The following is a 17319-nucleotide window of genomic DNA, read 5'->3' as shown; positions in this document are numbered from 1 at the left end:
TTTTCCAGGAGTAATACTCCTTTCTCCTCTGAAGTGTTTTGTTCCATTGCGGGATTACATATTAAGAGAGACACAGGGCATCTAGAATATATCCTTGGTAAGCCTCCGAGGAACATGAGAAGTTTTCATCGCCATGCCATGGAAGAGAGGAACTGTGGGTGGGTAAGAATATGAGCATTTAAGTGAACATCTAATATGAACTCAGCTAAGTGAGGAGAAGATGTCAGTGGCATGACAGCGTCACTGAACACCAGGGAGCAGACTTGCCATGTGGAAATGGAATTGGAAATGGAATGACCCAAAGGGTTCAAGTGGGTCCAAGTTAGAGGGAAGATGATTTCAGCTCTAATATAGGGAGCAGCCTTAACAATTAGAGTTATCCAAAAATGGAGTGAACTACCTTGCAGAATATTCAAGATTTTGCCACCATAAATTTAAGCAGAGAATTATAGATAGGGATTAATACATCAGGTAGATAGAAAACCTCAGAAGCTTTTCAAACTCTGAGATTCCATGGTTAAGGCTCTGCCACTAATTCTGGTAGAGAGCTGCTAATTCATGCATCATGACCAGAATAACTGGAGTTCCACGATTTTTTTTTTAAAGATTTTATTTATTTATTTGACAGAGAGAGATCACAAGCAGGCAGAGAGGCAGGCAGCGAGAGAGGAGGAAGCAGGCTCCCTGCCGAGCAGAGAGCCCGATGCGGGGCTCGATCCCAGGACTCCCAGACCACGACCCGAGCTGAAGGCAGCGGCTTAACCCACTGAGCCACCCAGGCGCCCCGAGTTCCATGATTTTAATTAGTTTTTTTTTTTTAAGGTTTTTTAATTTATTTGACAGAGAGGTCACAAGTGGGCAGAGTCAGGTAGAGAGAGAGGAGGAAGCAGACTCCCCTCTGAGCAGAGAGCCTGATGCGACACCTGATCCCAGGACCCTGAGCTGAAGGCGAGGCTTAACCCACTGAGCCATCCAGGTGCCCTTGTTTTGGTTGTTTGTTTAGAAGATACAGAAGTTGGCTGGTACTAGCTCAAGCAAGCAGAGGTTATTGTGGGGATATATGGTAGATAGGGATCTCATAAGAACGCCGGAGAGTGATAGTGATACAGCAGACTTGACAGAAACTGTAACAGGAACTGAAGCTGCATCTGCTCTCTTCCTCTCAGAGGCCGGCTGGTCTCTTCTTGCAGGATAACCGTCTTCCTCCACAACCTCGTTCCGGTCTCTTCTTGAAACTGACTGGCTTCACGCAACTCTGTGCCTGCGCCATGTCTGCTCACTGATCATTTCAGCTTGTCTTTCAGAGCTTCTCTAGCCTTGAATCTACTCATGACCTTACTCAGGTTCTCCTACCTGAATGTTTCAGTCTTTCATTTTCCCCAATTCCAGTTTTAAGAGAAAAGGAATTGTCCTAGTTTTTTTCTAGCTAGATCACTCTCTACAATATAGATGGACATTCCTTGGGTCAGATAGCTTCAACTGGTCCAGATAGCTGGGGTTGGGGAATTTTATTTATGTGGGAGGGGAAGTTTCCACCAGAAACAGATGTGGGTGGGGCAGGGAGTTATTGATATTTCTGGTATCTCTACTGAGAGATGAAGGTCATGGAGTTTATACCCAGAAATTTGGGGATCCACTTCAGTTTATTCTGTGTATTTTTTTCTTGTAAGAAGGCATTTTGTAAAATGAACATATAATGTATTATTTGCCCCAGGGGTACAGGTCTGTGAATCATCAGCATTCTGTGTATTAAGAAGAGGGAGCCTAGTCAAAAGATTCTGTTTGAGACTAATGATACAAATATGAATTTTATTCTAGGATGTGTTCTAGGAACTTGTAATTCAAAGCATGGTTCATGGACCAACCGCATTAACACTGCTTAGGAGCTTGTTGGAAATCAGAAACTCAGGCTCCATCCCAGACTACTAAATTAGAATCTACATTTTAATAAGATTCCCAAGTGATCTGTATTCACATTGAGGTTTGAGAAGTGTGGCTCTAGGGTAAGTTGGTCTGGTTTAGGTCTTTTAAGTTACTAAAGGCTTTTATCAGGAAATTTCCAGTAGTATGCTCTAGCCATAAAAGAACCAAGTGCTAAGGGGTCAGAATTCTGTGAGTTGGTTGATTTTATGTAGCGCCAGGTGTTAGACATTCACCAACATTCCACTGGACAGCTCTGAATCTCCTAGTTCAATCCTGAGTTAAAATAGCCTCCCGGGGGTTGTGGGACACAGTAACTCCCATATTGGCTGGGTGTGGAGCAAGACAAAATGAGTTCTAATTTCTCACCAAATTTTCTACCTTATGACCAAGAAATTGTTATTCTAGATAGATGTTTCTGTATCAAAAAAAGTAATCCGAGTCTACAGTAAGCACAAAGAGGGAAGGCAATCAAGGACTTAGTGATGATACTTAAAATCCATATAGACAAATGGGCAGAGACCAGAAAATCTCCCAGTGGCAGCTGGACAGATTTAGAGCAGAAACCCACATATGGAAGAGCAGTTTCTTATGGAGGAGAAGATAAGGTAGGTAGATTCTGGTCCTCGAGACATAAAACGTATGGGAGTTAATGGTTTTATTGCCTATATTATATTGAGTATAAAATTGTTAAACAAAACAACTCCAAGTTCATGACAGGTATGGATGCAAACGTTTCAGGGTATTACACAGGGAGTGATTTTTAAAGTGTGGTCTCTGGACAACTACACCAGTTTTCAGCATCACCTGAGAACCCATTATAAATACAAATTCACGGGCCACACCCAGGCCTACTGGATCAGAAACTCGGGGGTATAGAGCCCAGCAATCTGTTTTAACAAGCCTTCTGGGTGACTCTGATGCATACCATTGAAGTAGGAAATGTCATCGAGTTCCTTATTTTTGTCCGATATGAGAATCCACTTTCAACTTGAACCCAAAATGGGAACTGACTCTTCTTGCAAAGGAGTTTCCAGAACAACTGAAAGATGGTTGAAGAAAGCAGAGAGCACAGATCAAGGGAACTACAGGGCTAGGCAAATATTTAGAAGCTTTTCCCAGGGAAGTTAGCCAAGCAGGCGGCAGCTGGCATGTTGCCAAGACTCCTGGAGAGTATAACTTCCTAGAAATCAACTGGGAAAAGTTGTGTTTAAAGTGAACTTTAAGGAAGTGCATGAACACAGCCTAAAGACTTTCTGCAACTACTAATAAAAGTTCTGGTATGAAGAATGTGACATCCTAGCACATGAATCCTATGTGTATCAGCATGTACTATAGTAAGAAATAAGCAGATAATGAAGAAAAGGTAACTGGACAGCATATTGATTTTGCCTTTCTGGTTAAGGGCTCCCACTGGTTCCTCAGTAATGACAAATTGTAACATTTAATGAGTGTTTACTCCGTGCCAGGTACTATAGTGAGTACCTCAACAAATTATCTCATCAGTCCCCTGTCCCAGATAAGAAAACCGAGGCCCAAAGAGGTGTATAGTAACTAGCCCTAGGTCACTTAGCTGGTAAGTGAGGATGCTGAGGTTCAGACCCGGAAAGTCTGGTTCCAGAGCACCACTGCTTAACCGAAAGCTCTACTGCCTGTCTTTGGTGAGAAGTTCATTATATATTAAATATTTAGAGGCTGAAGAGTTTCCATTTCAGAGTGTGGATTTTGTAGTTTTTAATTAAGTCTCAAACTAAAGAACCTCTTGACATGTTGTTATTCAGCAATCACTGGATTCCGGATCCCATGTGACGGATGCCGTCCAGTTCTGGGGGTCCAAGTGGGCAACCGGAGAGGTCGCACCTCTACTGCTTTAACGCGGCTGCTCCGACACGCACGGGCACGCACGGACACGCTGCTCCGAGTCCCAGGATGAGGTGTTCACGGTACCTCCTTCTCACCTGAGGCACACAGGAGCACACAGACCGGCCAGATGACCCTGCGCACAGAAAAGGAGAGTTGCAGAGGCTAAGGGAAAGCACCTTGAATACCCTTTTTTGTCTGGAAATGGATTTGGTGAACTTGCCCCAAATCCTGAATTTAGCCTCAAACGAAATTAGATTTTTTTTTTTTTTTTAAGATTTTATGTATTTACTTGCCGGAGAGAGCGCGCAAGGGCACAAGCAGGGGAGTGGCAGACGGAGGGGGGAGCAGGCGCCCCGCTGAGCTAGAAGCCCCCCGTGGGGCGCATCGTAGTGTTCCAGGATCACGACCTGGGCCACCCCGGGGTCCCATGAAACTCGTCTTTCAACCTCACGAGCGCAACGACCGTGTTGGTTTTGCCGCATCAGCGCGTCCGGGCGCGGCTTGACCCACGGCAGAGCCCCGAGTTCGTGAGAAAAGGGAGAAAGTGTTAACGGTAGATTCACGTTCTCTGAGTGTGCGTGAGTGTGCGTGAGTGCGAGTGTGTGCAACAGTCATAAATGGGTCCGGGACTTCCGAAGGGGCTGCTTAGGGTGAGTGGGGCGGGGACGGGATCACAGCGTTTCCTCCGCGCTCGGGGCACAAGCACGTGGACTGGCGGCCGGGAAACTCCCGCCGGGTCGGGTCCCGCTCCTCACGGCAGCCTCCCGGTGAAGGCAGCTCCTGTGTGTGTGTGTGTGCCCGTGTGTCTCTCTGTGTCCGTGTGTGTGTCCGTGTGTCTCTGTGTGTGTGTCCGTGTGTCTGTGTGTGTCCGTGTGTCTCTGTGTCTGTGTCCGTGTGTCTCTCTGTGTCCGTGTGTGTGTCCGTGTGTCTCTGTGTGTGTGTCCGTGTCTCTCTGTGTCCGTGTGTCTCTGTGTGTGTGTGTGTCCGTGTGTCTCTGTGTGTGTGTGTGTCCGTGTGTCTCTCTGTCCGTGTGTGTGTCCGTGTGTCTGTGTGTGTCCGTGTGTCTCTGTGTCTGTGTCCGTGTGTCTGTCTGTGTCCGTGTGTCTCTGTGTCTGTGTCCGTGTGTCTCTCTGTGTCCGTGTGTCTCTGTGTGTGTGTGTGTCCGTGTGTCTCTGTGTGTGTGTGTGTCCGTGTGTCTCTCTGTCCGTGTGTGTGTCCGTGTGTCTGTGTGTGTCCGTGTGTCTCTGTGTCTGTGTCCGTGTGTCTGTCTGTGTCCGTGTGTCTCTGTGTCTGTGTGTGTCCGTGTGTCTCTCTGTGTCCGTGTGTGTGTCCGTGTGTCTCTGTGTCCGTGTGTCTCTCTGTCCGTGTGTGTGTCCGTGTGTCTGTGTGTGTCCGTGTGTGTGTCCGTGTGTCTCTGTGTCTGTGTGTGTGTCCGTGTGTCTGTCTGTGTCCGTGTGTCTGTGTGTCTGTGTGTGTCCGTGTGTCTGTCTGTGTCCGTGTGTCTCTGTGTCTGTGTGTGTCCGTGTGTCTCTCTGTGTCTGTTTGTGTGTCCGTGTGTCTGTCTGTGTCCGTGTGTCTCTGTGTCTGTGTGTGTCCGTGTGTCTCTCTGTGTCCGTGTGTGTGTCCGTGTGTCTCTGTGTGTGTGTGTGTCCGTGTGTCTGTGTGTCCGTGTGTCTCTGTGTGTGTGTCCGTGTGTCTCTGTGTGTGTGTGTGTCCGTGTGTCTCTCTGTGTCCGTGTGTCTCTGTGTGTGTGTGTGTCCGTGTGTCTCTGTGTCTGTCTGTGTGTGTCTGTGTGTCCGCGCACCCGCACCCGCACACCCGCACCTCGGAGGACCCGGCCTGCGGCCCGCGGGCGGCTCCAGACGACCGCGGACGGCGTCCGGGAAAGCGGGCAGCGGCGTCACCCGCGATCCGGGGTTTCAGGCGACGGGACGCGGACACGGCGGCGGCGTCCGGGGAAGGACACGGAGTTGGTCTTCGTCCCGACCCCCGGCGCGTCGCTGTGTGTGGAGCGCGCGGCCGCGGGCTGACAGGAGGCGTGTGTGGAGCGCGCGGCCGCGGGCTGACAGGAATGCGTGTGTGGAGCGCGCGGCCGCGGGCTGACAGGAGGCGTGTGTGGAGCGCGCGGCCGCGGGCTGACAGGAGGCGTGTGTGGAGCGCGCGGCCGCGGGCTGACAGGAGGCGTGTGTGGAGCGCGCGGCCGCGGGCTGACAGGAGGCGTGTGTGGAGCGCGCGGCCGCGGGCTGACAGGAGGCGTGTGTGGAGCGCGCGGCCGCGGGCTGACAGGAGGCGTGTGTGGAGCGCGCGGCCGCGAGCTGACAGGAGGCGTGTGTGGAGCGCGGCGCCTCGCGCGGTCCCGCAAACTCCGGCGACTCACGAGGCTGGGAACCCGACGACTGAAGTCGGTGATGCTCTCCGGCTTTGGTTTCTCGCGCCTCCCCGGGCTCTCTCGGTGCCGTAACCGCACCGGCCTGAGCGCGGCCGAGGGCGCGGGAAAGAAGTAAACGGCACCGTCCGGGACCGCATCTCCCCGAAGCGCGGGTTCCTCCGAGGCTGCGTTGAGCGGCCGTCCCGGAACCGCGGAGCGCAGGTCCCAGCACGGAAGACGGACGGGAGCACCGCCACGGGGCCCCGGCGTCCGCCGCCGCGCGGTTCCGGGCCGGCTTGAACGCCCACCTCTGTCCCCGCCCCTTTTCCTCTTGCTCTTTCTAATCCTTCCCCCTCGGCCAATTCCGGAGAGGAACCCTTTTTAGATCCTTCCACGTGGAAGCGTAGGACGAATTTCGTCCACACCATCCGGAATGGCCAACATGGCGGCCGCCGTGAGAGGCCTCGGTAGAGGTAAAGCGGGGCGCTATCTGGGCTTAGGAGGGACCGCAGCCCCGGTACGGGGGCCGCGGCGGTCAGCCGGACGCTCCGAGCACGGTCTGCACTGGGGGCTCGAAACGCTTCTCAGGGCTCTGGGTTCTCCAGACAGTTGTTACTTAAAAGCGGTCCCTCGGATCCTTCACTTCTTCTGGCGCTGTCCTTCGTACGGGAGTCCGGGGAGGCGTGTGCCCGGCCAGCCCCGGTCACGCTCGGGGACGCGGCGAGACGCGGCCGGGTCCCCAGCGGGGCGTGGGCCGCGCTCCGTGCGCAGGAGGAGCTGCGCTTAGCGATCCGCGTCCGTCAGTGCAGCCTGTTCCAGGGGGTTCGCGCCGTGGGAGCACGTCGGGGCCGCACTCGGGTTCTTTTTTCCTTTTAAATAGTAGTTCTCGTGAACACAGAACGTATTGTTAGCCCAGGGGCGCGGGTCTGTGCACGCCGGGTTTGCACACTCACCGTCGCACACGACCCCCCACGTCCGTGTCCGTGACCCCCGCCCCCGGCCTCCCTCCGTCGGTTTTGTGACGTGAGGAGCCGCTTACGGTCGTGCCCTCCCGCTCCCCCGAGTTTCCTTCCGAGCCATTCGGATTCTCAGAAGGCGCGGCCGTGGTCGGCTTCGCCGCCGCATTGACGGTGCGGGAACGCGGTGCGGGGGCGCGGTGCGGGGACGCGGTGCGGGGGCGCGGTGCGGGGACACTGTTCGGTGGCGCGGTGCGGGGACGCGGTGCGGGGTCACGGTGCGGGGGCGCGGTGCGGGGACACTTCGGTGGCGTGGTGCGGGGACACGGTGCGGGGACGCGGTGCGGGGACACTGTTCGGTGGCGCGGTGCGGGAACACGGTGCGGGGACGCGGTGCGGGAACGCGGTGCGGGGGCGCGGTGCGGGGACACTGTTCGGTGGCGCGGTGCGGGAACACGGTGCGGGGACGCGGTGCGGGAACGCGGTGCGGGGACGCGGTGCGGGGGCGCGGTGCGGGGACACTGTTCGGTGGCGCGGTGCGGGGGCGCGGTTCGGGGTCACGGTGCGGGGGCGCGGTGCGGGGACACTTCGGTGGCGCGGTGCGGGGACACGGTGCGGGGACGCGGTGCGGGGACACTGTTCGGTGGCGCGGTGCGGGGACACGGTGCGGGGGCGCGGTGCGGGGACACTGTTCGGTGGCGCGGTGCGGGAACACGGTGCGGGGACGCGGTGCGGGAACGCGGTGCGGGGACGCGGTGCGGGGGCGCGGTGCGGGGACACTGTTCGGTGGCGCGGTGCGGGGGCGCGGTTCGGGGTCACGGTGCGGGGGCGCGGTGCGGGGACACTTCGGTGGCGCGGTGCGGGGACGCGGTGCGGGGACACTGTTCGGTGGCGCGGTGCGGGGACACGGTGCGGGGACGCGGTGCGGGGACACTGTTCGGTGGCGCGGTGCGGGGACACGGTGCGGGGACGCGGTGCGGGGACGCGGTGCGGGGGCGCGGTGCGGGGACGCGGTGCGGGGGCGCGGTTCGGGGACGCGGTGCGGCGGCGCGGTGCGCAGCGCTTCTGGGCGGCGCTTTCCTGGCGTGGCCGACCCGGCGGGCAGGACGGCGGCGCTGCCTCGGTTGCGGGCAGTTTTCCCCGCGCTCCCTGAGCCGCTGGTCGTGTTTGGGAGCCGTGACCCGTACCGCGGCTTCGCTGGGCGGCCCGTCGGGCGGGGGCGCAGCCGGCGTCACGCCTGTTGGCGCAGGAACGAGTGACCCGCGGAGACCGCAGGAGCCTCGGGGCCGGTCAGGGCGGGCCGCACGGAAGCCGCGCTCCAGGCCAGGGACGGATCGATCGATCGATCGATTGATGTTTATTTATTTACTTTCTAACGACGTCCTAGTTTCTCTCTGCGCTTCTCGCGGGAGCGCCTGCTGGGAAGACGGAGTTCTCCGTGTGGAGAACGGTGACACCGGCACGTGGGTCTTTACCGGAGAGACTCGGGCGGCGCTCTCCTGGGCGAGAAGGCGCGTCTGTCAGATAAACCGGACGCGACTGAAGACGAGCGTTCTCTCCGCGCCCCGTTTTCTCGGGGTTTCCGGGACTCCTCTCGCTCCCGATCCCGGCGCGTCTCTCCCGATCCCGGCGCGTCTCTCCGGATCCCGGCGCGTCTCTCCGGATCCCGGCGCGTCTCTCCGGATCCCGGCGCGTCTCTCCCGATCCCGGCGCGTCTCTCCCGATCCCGGCGCGTCTCTCCCGATCCCGGCGCGTCTCCCCACTTTGCGGGTTCCCCCTCCTCCCCCAGCCTCGCACCTCACCTCGCTGTGCCTCTGCGGCCGGGTCCTGTCTTAGTCGCGGTGTCCCTTCTGTAGAAATCCGCTCCTCCGCTGACGTCGCCCTCGTCTTCGGGCTTGGCTGCGTCTCCGACTTATTGTTAGAGTTCCGACCTCTTTTGAACTCGATTCTTGGGCTCGTGTGCGGATTCTCGCTCTGCACCTGTGTGTCTCAGCCGCACCTCGCACCGGTCTAAACTCGGACTCCCGCGGCGGCGTGCGCGTCCCCCGCGCCTGGCATGGGAACTTCTTCCTTGGTCTGGGCCCAGACCTCCAACATCCTCCACTCCCCCTCCTTTCCCCACACTTCCCATTAATTAGTTGACAAATCCCATCGGTTTTACCCTTGGAATAAATCCAGAATCTAACTTCTCGCCACACCACAGCAGCGGCCTTGTAGGCCGTTCCTCCTCCTTACCTGGATTGCAGTCTGTGCTCCGCAAGTAAAGTTGGTCCTTCAAGAACCCAAGTCATGTTACTCTTACGCTTGAAGCTCTGCGAGGCCTCCCCATGTTGCTTCGTCCTTAAAAGTGGCCTATGGTTGTGCTGTCTGTATTGTTACCTACTGTTGAGCGCTTCAGATGTGGTTACTCTGAACAGAATGTGTGAAAGACACATTAGATTTTTAAGGACTTAGTACCCCAAAAAGTAAAATACCTGAATTTTTTATATTGGTAACATGTTGAAATGATAATATTTTGGGATATTAGCTGTAATATGTGTTAATCTTCATTAATTTCACTGGTTTCTTTTTTACCTTTTTTAAATGTGGCTCTTAGAAAATTTAAGATTATATATGTGGTTTATGTTCTACTTCCATTGGGCAGCACTGGCCTAGGGTCTTCATATCATCTTGTGCCCGCCTTGGCCCCCGGCCGCCCTTACCCAGTTTACCTCCCTGACCTCGTTTCTGGCTACCCTCCCCCGCGCTCTGTGCGCCCTAGCCACACTGCTTCCTTGTTCCCTGATCAGCACCAGGAACATGTCTGCCTTGGGAAGACTTTCGCCAGATGGGATGAGCGTTCAAGACCCTTTTTCTAGGTCTTTGTGTGACTGATTTTCTCATTTCTTTCAAGTCTTTGCTCAGGTGTCACGTTTTGATGAAGCCTACCTTAACAATCTTACTTAAAAGTGCAGCCCACTTTCCCCTTGACTCTCCATTTTAACCACTGGGTCCCCCCCATCACTACCATTTTGTGTTTATTAGTGTTGTCTCCCTTCACTGGGACGTAAGCTCCACAGGGACAGGGATTTTTGTCTGTTTGTTCACTAAATGTTTAAAGTGGTGCTAGCACGTTTCGTTGGCATATTGTGCAGAAGAATGAATAAATCAGTGGATCTACATCGCAATGCCACCCCTCTGCCATGTGTTGTAACTAATAATACTTAAAGTAATTCGAATGCAGTTTTTGCTTTCATTTGTTCAAACTTCCTTCCTCCATTCAGTGATGGCGAATAAGCTGTACATGTGCCCTCCCCGTGATGCTTATCTTTTATGAGGTGCAGGCATGAACTGGTTAATTATTTTCTTTAATTACAATTGTTCGAAGTGATGTGAGGGACAAGTACAGGGCGCTGTAGGAGTGTTTGTGCGAGACCTAGTCTGTCCTGAGTCTTCAGGGAAAACTTCTGAAGAAGTAGTTTAACAGAGTCCCTGAAAGATCATTGGCTAATTAGGAATTAGCTACGGAAGGGGGAGTAGAAGGTGATGGCAAGAATGTTACAGATGGGGGGCGCCTGGGTGGCTCAGTGGATTAAGCCGCTGCCTTCGGCTCAGGTCATGATCTCGGTGTCCTGGGATCGAGCCTCGCATCGGGCTCTTTGCTCAGCGGGAGCCTGCTTCTCTCTCTCTCTCTGCCTGACTCTCTGCCTACTTGTGATTTCTCTCTCTGTCAAATAAATAAATAAAATCTTTAAAAAAAAAAAAAAAAAAAAAAAAAAGACTGTTACAGATGGAGGGAAGATTATATTTGAAATACCAAAGTGGTTAAAAATTACAGCGTGTCGGGGCACCTGGGTGGCTCAGTGGGTTAGAGCCTCTGCCTTCGGCTCAGGTCATGATCTCAGGGTCCTGGGATTGAGCCCCGCATCGGGCTCTCTGCTTGGCAGGGAGCCTGCTTTCCCCCCTCTCTCTCTGCCTGCCTCTCTGCCTACTTGTGATCTCTGTCTGTTAAATAAATAAGTACAGTCTTAAAAAAAAATTACAGTGTGTTTAAGAAACTGAAAGGATGGGGCGCCTGGGTGACCCACTCAGTTAAGTGTCTCCCTTTGGCTCAGGTGATGATCCCAGAGTCCTGGAATTGAGCCCCACCTGGGCTCCCTGCTCAGCCCAGAGCCTGCCTCTCCCTCTGCCCACCACCCCCCGTCACGTGTCTGTGCACGCACGTTCATGCGTGTGCTCACGCACACACAAGTTCTCTCTTTGTCTCGGTGTCTGAAATAAAATCTTAGGGGAAAAAAAAAAGCTGAAGGGAGGCCAGTGTATTTGAAGTACAGCAAGCGTGAGAAAGAGTCGTGTTAGATCCAGTTCACTATAGGTTAGAAGTACCTCATGGAGGACCTTGTTAGGAAGTTCTTCAAAGAACACGGGGAAGCCATCCAGGTGTTTTAAGGATGTGATGGTATTTTCATTTTTAAATGACCCCTCTTACTAGTAGGTAGAAAAGAAGTGGAGTAGACCAAGAGTGGAATATCGAAGGGTCTGCAATCTGTTGCCGTAATCCTTGTGGTAGGTGAGGATGGCCTGGACTGTGACGGGTGTATGGGAAGGAAAGGACTAGATGGTAAGATCTCCGAGGGAAACTGAGGATTGTGGAGCTCTAATCTTTCAGTATCAGATACAAGAAACAGCGAGGAAAGGAGATGGAGTAATGCCCATCTCACTGCCAAGCGGTTGGGGTGGGGCTGGGAGTGACTTTTGAGAACCAGTACAGATGCGGGAAGGTTCCTTAGTAGTTGAGATAATTCTCTTCTCTCTGACATTGTGAGTGAGGTTATCTGCAAAAAGTGAAGGGAGAAGTGTGTTAAAGGAGTGTGATAATGCAGGTAGACAAAGTGACTGCAGAGGGATTGAAATACAGATACGGTCTGTCTGTGCTATTTGAATATAGTTGATCCATGAACAGTGTAGGGATGAGGGGTGCGCCCCCCAACCCCAGGCAGTTGAAAATCTGCATAATAATTTTTTTTTGTTTCTTTCTTTATTGAGTCTAACCCCCAGCCAGGGAACAAGGACAGACCATGATGACTGTCACACACCCTCCCTCCCCACTCTCTGCCTTAATTTTGACTCCTCCAAAACAGAACTACCAATAGCCTAATGTTGATGGAGGCCTTGCTGATAACAGTTGATAAACACTTATTTTGTATGTTCTGTGTATTATATACTGTATTCTTACAATAAAGTAAGATAGAGAAAAATGTTATTAAGAAAATCATAAGGCAGAGAAAATACATTTACAATACTGAACTTTTATTGAAAAAAAAAATCTCTGTATAACTGGACCCACACAGTTCAAACCCATGTTGTGCAAGGGTCAGCTATATTGGTATTTTTGTAATTTGGTTTTTATTAGTGTGTCACAGTTTCATAGCTTTCTCTTGAAAAGTATAATTTCTGGTTGTCATGATTTGGGATTTTAAATAATAGTGGTTGATTGTTGGGACGCTTGGGTGGCTCAGTGGGTTAAAGCCTCTGCCTTCGGCTCGGGTCCTGGGATCGAGTCCCAGGTTGGGCTCTCTGCTCAGCAGGGAGCCTGTTTCCTTCTCTCTCTCTGCCTGCCTCTCTGCCTAGTTGTGATCTCTGTCTGTCAAATAAATAAATAAATAAATAATCTAAAAAAAATAGTGGTTGATTGTTTTATAATAGTTTGCAGTTGATGTATTCAAGAAAATTATTATTTGAGGATCTTACCAAGGTTGTAAGGTTCTTGTTTAGTACAACTAGAACTATTGTTTATTGTTTGGAAGTGTTTGCCAAATCTTGAAACGTTAATTGCTGTTCCTTCATTTACTGTGTGTGATTTTTTTTGAAGGTAGCTGGCTTCTTTGAAAACATGGAGGGTCTCCTCTTAAATTTTTGCGTACAAGCACAGCCCACTGGATTTGAGGTTTTTGAGGGCGCCCTCTTCTTCATTAGCTGTTAAAGCCCCGTGTGGTTATTGTACCATAAAGAATTCCCAACATTAAACACGTCTCTTACACTGCCCCAAATGTTATTCCTGAATTCATAGAATTCAGTTGTGATGTTTATCTTGTGCTTCAACTTTCTCTTGGTATAAGAAGGATGAAGTTACATTGTTAGGCATGTGGCTTTGATGGTGTTTGAACTGATGGTAAGTAGGAGTAGCTAAGGGAAGATACGGAGATGGTGCATCCCAGTCAAATGTAACTTTAAATGCAGTGGCACAGAGGTAGGAATTAACTTGAGGGATTCAAGGGTCAGAAAGTAGGATCCTAGTGAACAACTAGGAAAGTGTTGTTGAGTGATAGGCAGGGCCCCCCGCAGAGAAAACCTGGTGGACCTTGGTAAGGAATTTGTACCATTCTGCATGCACAGTGCTATGCATTTGGAAACTTAACTAATGAAATGGATTCACTTGATGTGTAGACGAGTATTATAATTCCCATATTATGGGTTGTTGCATGGTTTTATACAATGAATGGATTTTAAGATTAGATTTTAAGTCATTTTATGTGAATTCTAGTTGTAGAGTACTAAAAAAATTGAGTTGAAGTCTGTTCAACAGAAAAGACAATATAGAGGGCCAAAAATGTGGACACTTACTCTAATGTATAAGAAAAATGCAAAATAAGACAGTTCTCCATATTGTCTTTCATTTACTAGATTGGCAAAGACCAAAATGTTTGGTAACTTACTGTGTTGGCATAAATGTGTGGAAATAAGCTACCTTTTCATTGCCAGTTGAAATGTGTATGGCACTGTCATTATAGAAAGCAGTATTTATCAAAATTACCAATGTTCATGTCTTTTGACTCAGCAAGTTTACTTGAAATTTATTTTGTAAATACATTTGTACATGTACAAAATGAGGTTTACACCGGGTTATTTAACACAGCACTGTTTATAATAGCAAAATATAAGTGACCTAATGGTTGGTCAGTGATTAGGTAAATTAAATAACCACACAGTGGAATACTTTGCAGCTGTAAGAAGGTAAGTCTTTATGAACTGGTAGGAAATTATCACTGTAATATATATATATATACAAACTTATGAATGAAAGGCCTACATGAAATTATGTATGTACATCTCATGTAAATATGTGTATTTATATCTGTGTGTGTGTGTGAGAAAATGGACCCAACTACCTTTAAGTGAGAAAGCAAGGTGTATAGAATAGTGAGTAGAATGTTCTACCATTTTATTAAAGAGGAGGGAAAAAATATATCTACAAAGATGCACAAGAAATTGCTAACATGGGTTGGGGGCTGTGGGGGGCTAGTGGTGGGAGGAAGATTTTATTTATCTATTAGTCAGAGAGAGAGAGAGAGAGAGCGCACACGCAGGGGAGCGGCAGGCAGAGGGAGAAGCAGGCTTCCTGCTGAGCAAGGAGCCCGATGCTCCATCAGGACCCGAGATGAAGGCCGACGCGCAGCTGGCTGAGCCACCCACGCATCCTAAAGGCTTTATTTTAGTGTTTTCTTTTGCGATTCTTTAAATAAAGACATATTCTTTGTATTTCTGCATGCAAAAGAATATAATATATAGAAATTGTGAAATTCTGAATACTCACTATTAATCTTAAAGAAATAGAACATTATCAATTCTTCAGATGCCCAAGTGCCTTTTTCTCTATGTGCTTCTTCCCCAGTCGTAAGCACTTTCCCTGAATTTGTTTTATCCCTCCCTTGTTTTCTAAATAGCTTTAATGTACACACATGCATACAAATATATATATATATATATCCATAAATACAAAATTGATTAGTTGTGCATGTTTTTGAACTTTAAATAATACCAAATGAATTCTTCTGCCACTTACTTTTTTTTGATCAAAATTATGTTTGTGAAATTCATCCATATAACACATAGTTGAGTCATTTTTTTACACTTCTCTAGTTTTCCATTATAGGAATTACCACAGTTTATCCATTCTACTGTAGGTAACTGCTTGGGTTCTTTTCCGCAGTTTTGCCATTACAAAGATGTTATGGTGGTGGTGATGATGATGATGATTTATTTTAATTCCAGTACAGGTGACATATAGTGTTATGTTACTGTTTCAGGTGTATAATGCAGTAATCCAGCAATTCTGTATATTACTCAGTGGTTGTGATGATAAGTGTACTCCTAATCCCCATCACCTATTTTAGCCAGCTCGCCACCTACGTCCCCTCTGGTAACCATCTGTTTGTTCTCTATAGTTAAGAGTCTGGTTTTGTTTTTTGTTGTTTTTTTGTTTTTGTTTTTGTTTTTTATCTCTTTTTTCATTGGTTCATTTGTTTTGTTTCTTAAGTTCTATATGGGTGACAACCTATGGTATTTGTCTTTCTCTGGCGGACTTATTTCACTTGTCATTACAATTTTTAGATCCATCCATGTTGTTGCAAATGTCAAGATTTCATTCTTTTTTATAGCTGAATAATATTTCATTGTATGTACACACACACACACACACACACACACCCCAGATCTTTTTTATCCATTGATTGTTTGATGGACACTTGGGCTACTTCCAGAATTTGGCTCTTGTAAATAATGCTGCAGTAAAGATAGCGATGCATGTATCTTTTTGAATTAGTGTTTTCATACTCTATGTGAAAATACCCAGTAGTAAAATTAGTGGATTATATGATAATTCTATTTTTAAGTTTGTTTCTATTTTTAATGTTTTGAGGCACCTCCACATGGTCTTCCACAGCGCTACACCAGTTTACAATCACTAGTAGCGCTTGAGGTTTCCTTTGTCTTTATATCCTTGCCAACACTTCTTTCTTTCTTGTGTTACGGATTTTAGCTATTCCGACAGGTGTGAGGTGTTATTTCATTATCGTTTCAGTTTGCTTTTTGCTGATGATGAGTGACATTGAGCATCTCTTCTTGTGTCTGTTGGACATTTGTATGTCTTTTTTGGAGAAATGTCTGTTCATGTCTTCTACCAATTTTTTTTTTCCATTTTATTTTATTTCTTTCCAGTGTTCCAAAATTCAATGTTTATGCACCTCACCCAGTGCTCATAATACCCACCATCAAGCTCACCCAACTCCCCACCCCACACCCTCCAAAACCATCAGTTTGTTTCTCAGAGTCCACAGTCTCTCATGGTTCGTCTCCCCCTCCGATTTCTCCCAACTCACTTTTCCTCTCTATCCCCCGGTATCCTCCGTGTTATTCCTTATGCTCCACAAGTAAGTAAAACCATATGATACTTGACTCTCTCTGCTTGACTGATTTCACTCAGCATAATCTCTTCCAGTCCCGTCCATGTTGCTACAAAAGATGTGTATTCATCCTTTCTGATGGAGGCATAATACTCCAGAGTGTATATGGACCACATCTTCCTTATCCATTCGTCCATTGAAGGGCATCTGGGTTCTTTCCAGTTTGGTGACCGTGGCCATTGCTGCTGTGAACATTAGTTCTACCCATTTTTTAATTGATGTATTATTATTATGTTTGTGTGTGTGTGTGTGTGTGTGTGTGTGTGTGTGTAGTTGTGTAAGTTCTTTATATATTTTGGATACTAACTCTTTACTGGATATGTCATTTGAAAATATCTGCTCCCATTCAGTAGGTCATCTTTTAGTTTTGTTGTTTCCTTCGCTGTGCAGAAGGGTTTTATTTTGATGTAGTCTCTATCTCTATAGTTTATTTTTGCTTTTGTGTCCCTTGCCTAAGGCAATATATCTCAAAAAGTATTGCTACAGCTGATGTCAAAGAAACTACTGCCTGTTCTCTCTGCTAAGATTTTTATAGTTTCTGGTCTCACATTTAGTGGGTTTTTTTGTGTTTGTTTGTTTTTTTTTTAAGATGTATTTATTTATTTTGGAGAGAGAATGCAAGCAGGGAGAGAGGCAGTGGGAGCAGGAGAGGAGAGAGACTCTCAGGGGGGCTGCCCTCTCAGTGTGGAGCCTGACGTGGGGCTTAATCCCATGACCGTGCGATCATGACCTGAGCTGAAACCCAGAGTTGGATGCTCAACCAATTGAGCCACCCAGATACTCCTCACATTGAGGTTTTACTCATTTTGAATTTATTTTTGTGTAGGGTGTAAGGTAGTGGTCCAGTTTCATTCTTTTGCATGTAGCTGTCCAGTTTTCCCAGCATCGTAATTTTGAAGAGATTGTCTTTTTTCCCATTGCATATTCTTACCTCCTTTGTCAAAGATTAATTGACCATATAATTATGGGTTTATTTCTGGGCTTTCTGTTC

The 17319-nt window shown here is 49.1% G+C and overlaps 2 protein-coding genes across 5 annotated transcripts in view; one reads left to right on the top strand and one right to left on the bottom strand.

Moving 5' to 3' along the window:
* Positions 1-3629: 3629 nt before the first annotated feature.
* On the bottom strand, positions 3630-6580 carry LOC309862564 (uncharacterized protein). Its single transcript, XM_082726562.1, has 2 exons — positions 6161-6580; positions 3630-3916 (listed from the first exon to the last, which is right to left on the bottom strand). The coding sequence occupies exons 1-2, from the start codon at positions 6577-6579 to the stop codon at positions 3859-3861; spliced, it is 477 nt and encodes a 158-aa protein (XP_082582688.1). The 5' UTR covers position 6580; the 3' UTR covers positions 3630-3858.
* Positions 6485-17319, top strand: part of MRPL1 (mitochondrial ribosomal protein L1) — a 110034-nt gene continuing 99199 nt past the window's right edge. For 3 of the 4 annotated variants that reach the window (XR_014310582.1, XM_082726559.1, XM_082726561.1), the window contains exon 1: positions 6485-6624. Coding sequence is in view for 2 of the 4 variants with exons in the window: in XM_082726559.1 (XP_082582685.1) it covers positions 6585-6624 (40 nt within the window). In the remaining 2 variants the exon portion in view is untranslated. Of the gene's footprint in view, positions 6669-17319 lie in introns of all 4 variants that reach the window. The other variant, XM_082726560.1, reaches the window with a different exon arrangement.

The sequence above is a fragment of the Mustela nivalis genome, assembly GCF_964662115.1.
Source record: "Mustela nivalis genome assembly, chromosome: 4".
Classification (NCBI taxonomy): domain Eukaryota; kingdom Metazoa; phylum Chordata; class Mammalia; order Carnivora; family Mustelidae; genus Mustela; species Mustela nivalis.
The sequence above is the reverse complement of the archived record's forward strand: the minus strand, read 5'-3'. Positions and strand labels throughout refer to the sequence as shown.

What these genes read in the sequence shown, in the direction of transcription:
- LOC309862564 (XM_082726562.1), bottom strand. Translation starts at nt 6,579, where the DNA reads ATGGTGTGGACGAAATTCGTCCTACGCTTCCACGTGGAAGGATCTAAA. An exon ending in GTCGTCGGGTTCCCAGCCTC is followed by an intron (nt 3,917 to 6,160) that starts GTGAGTCGCCGG and finishes TTCTGTGCGCAG; the next exon opens with GGTCATCTGGCCGGTCTGTG.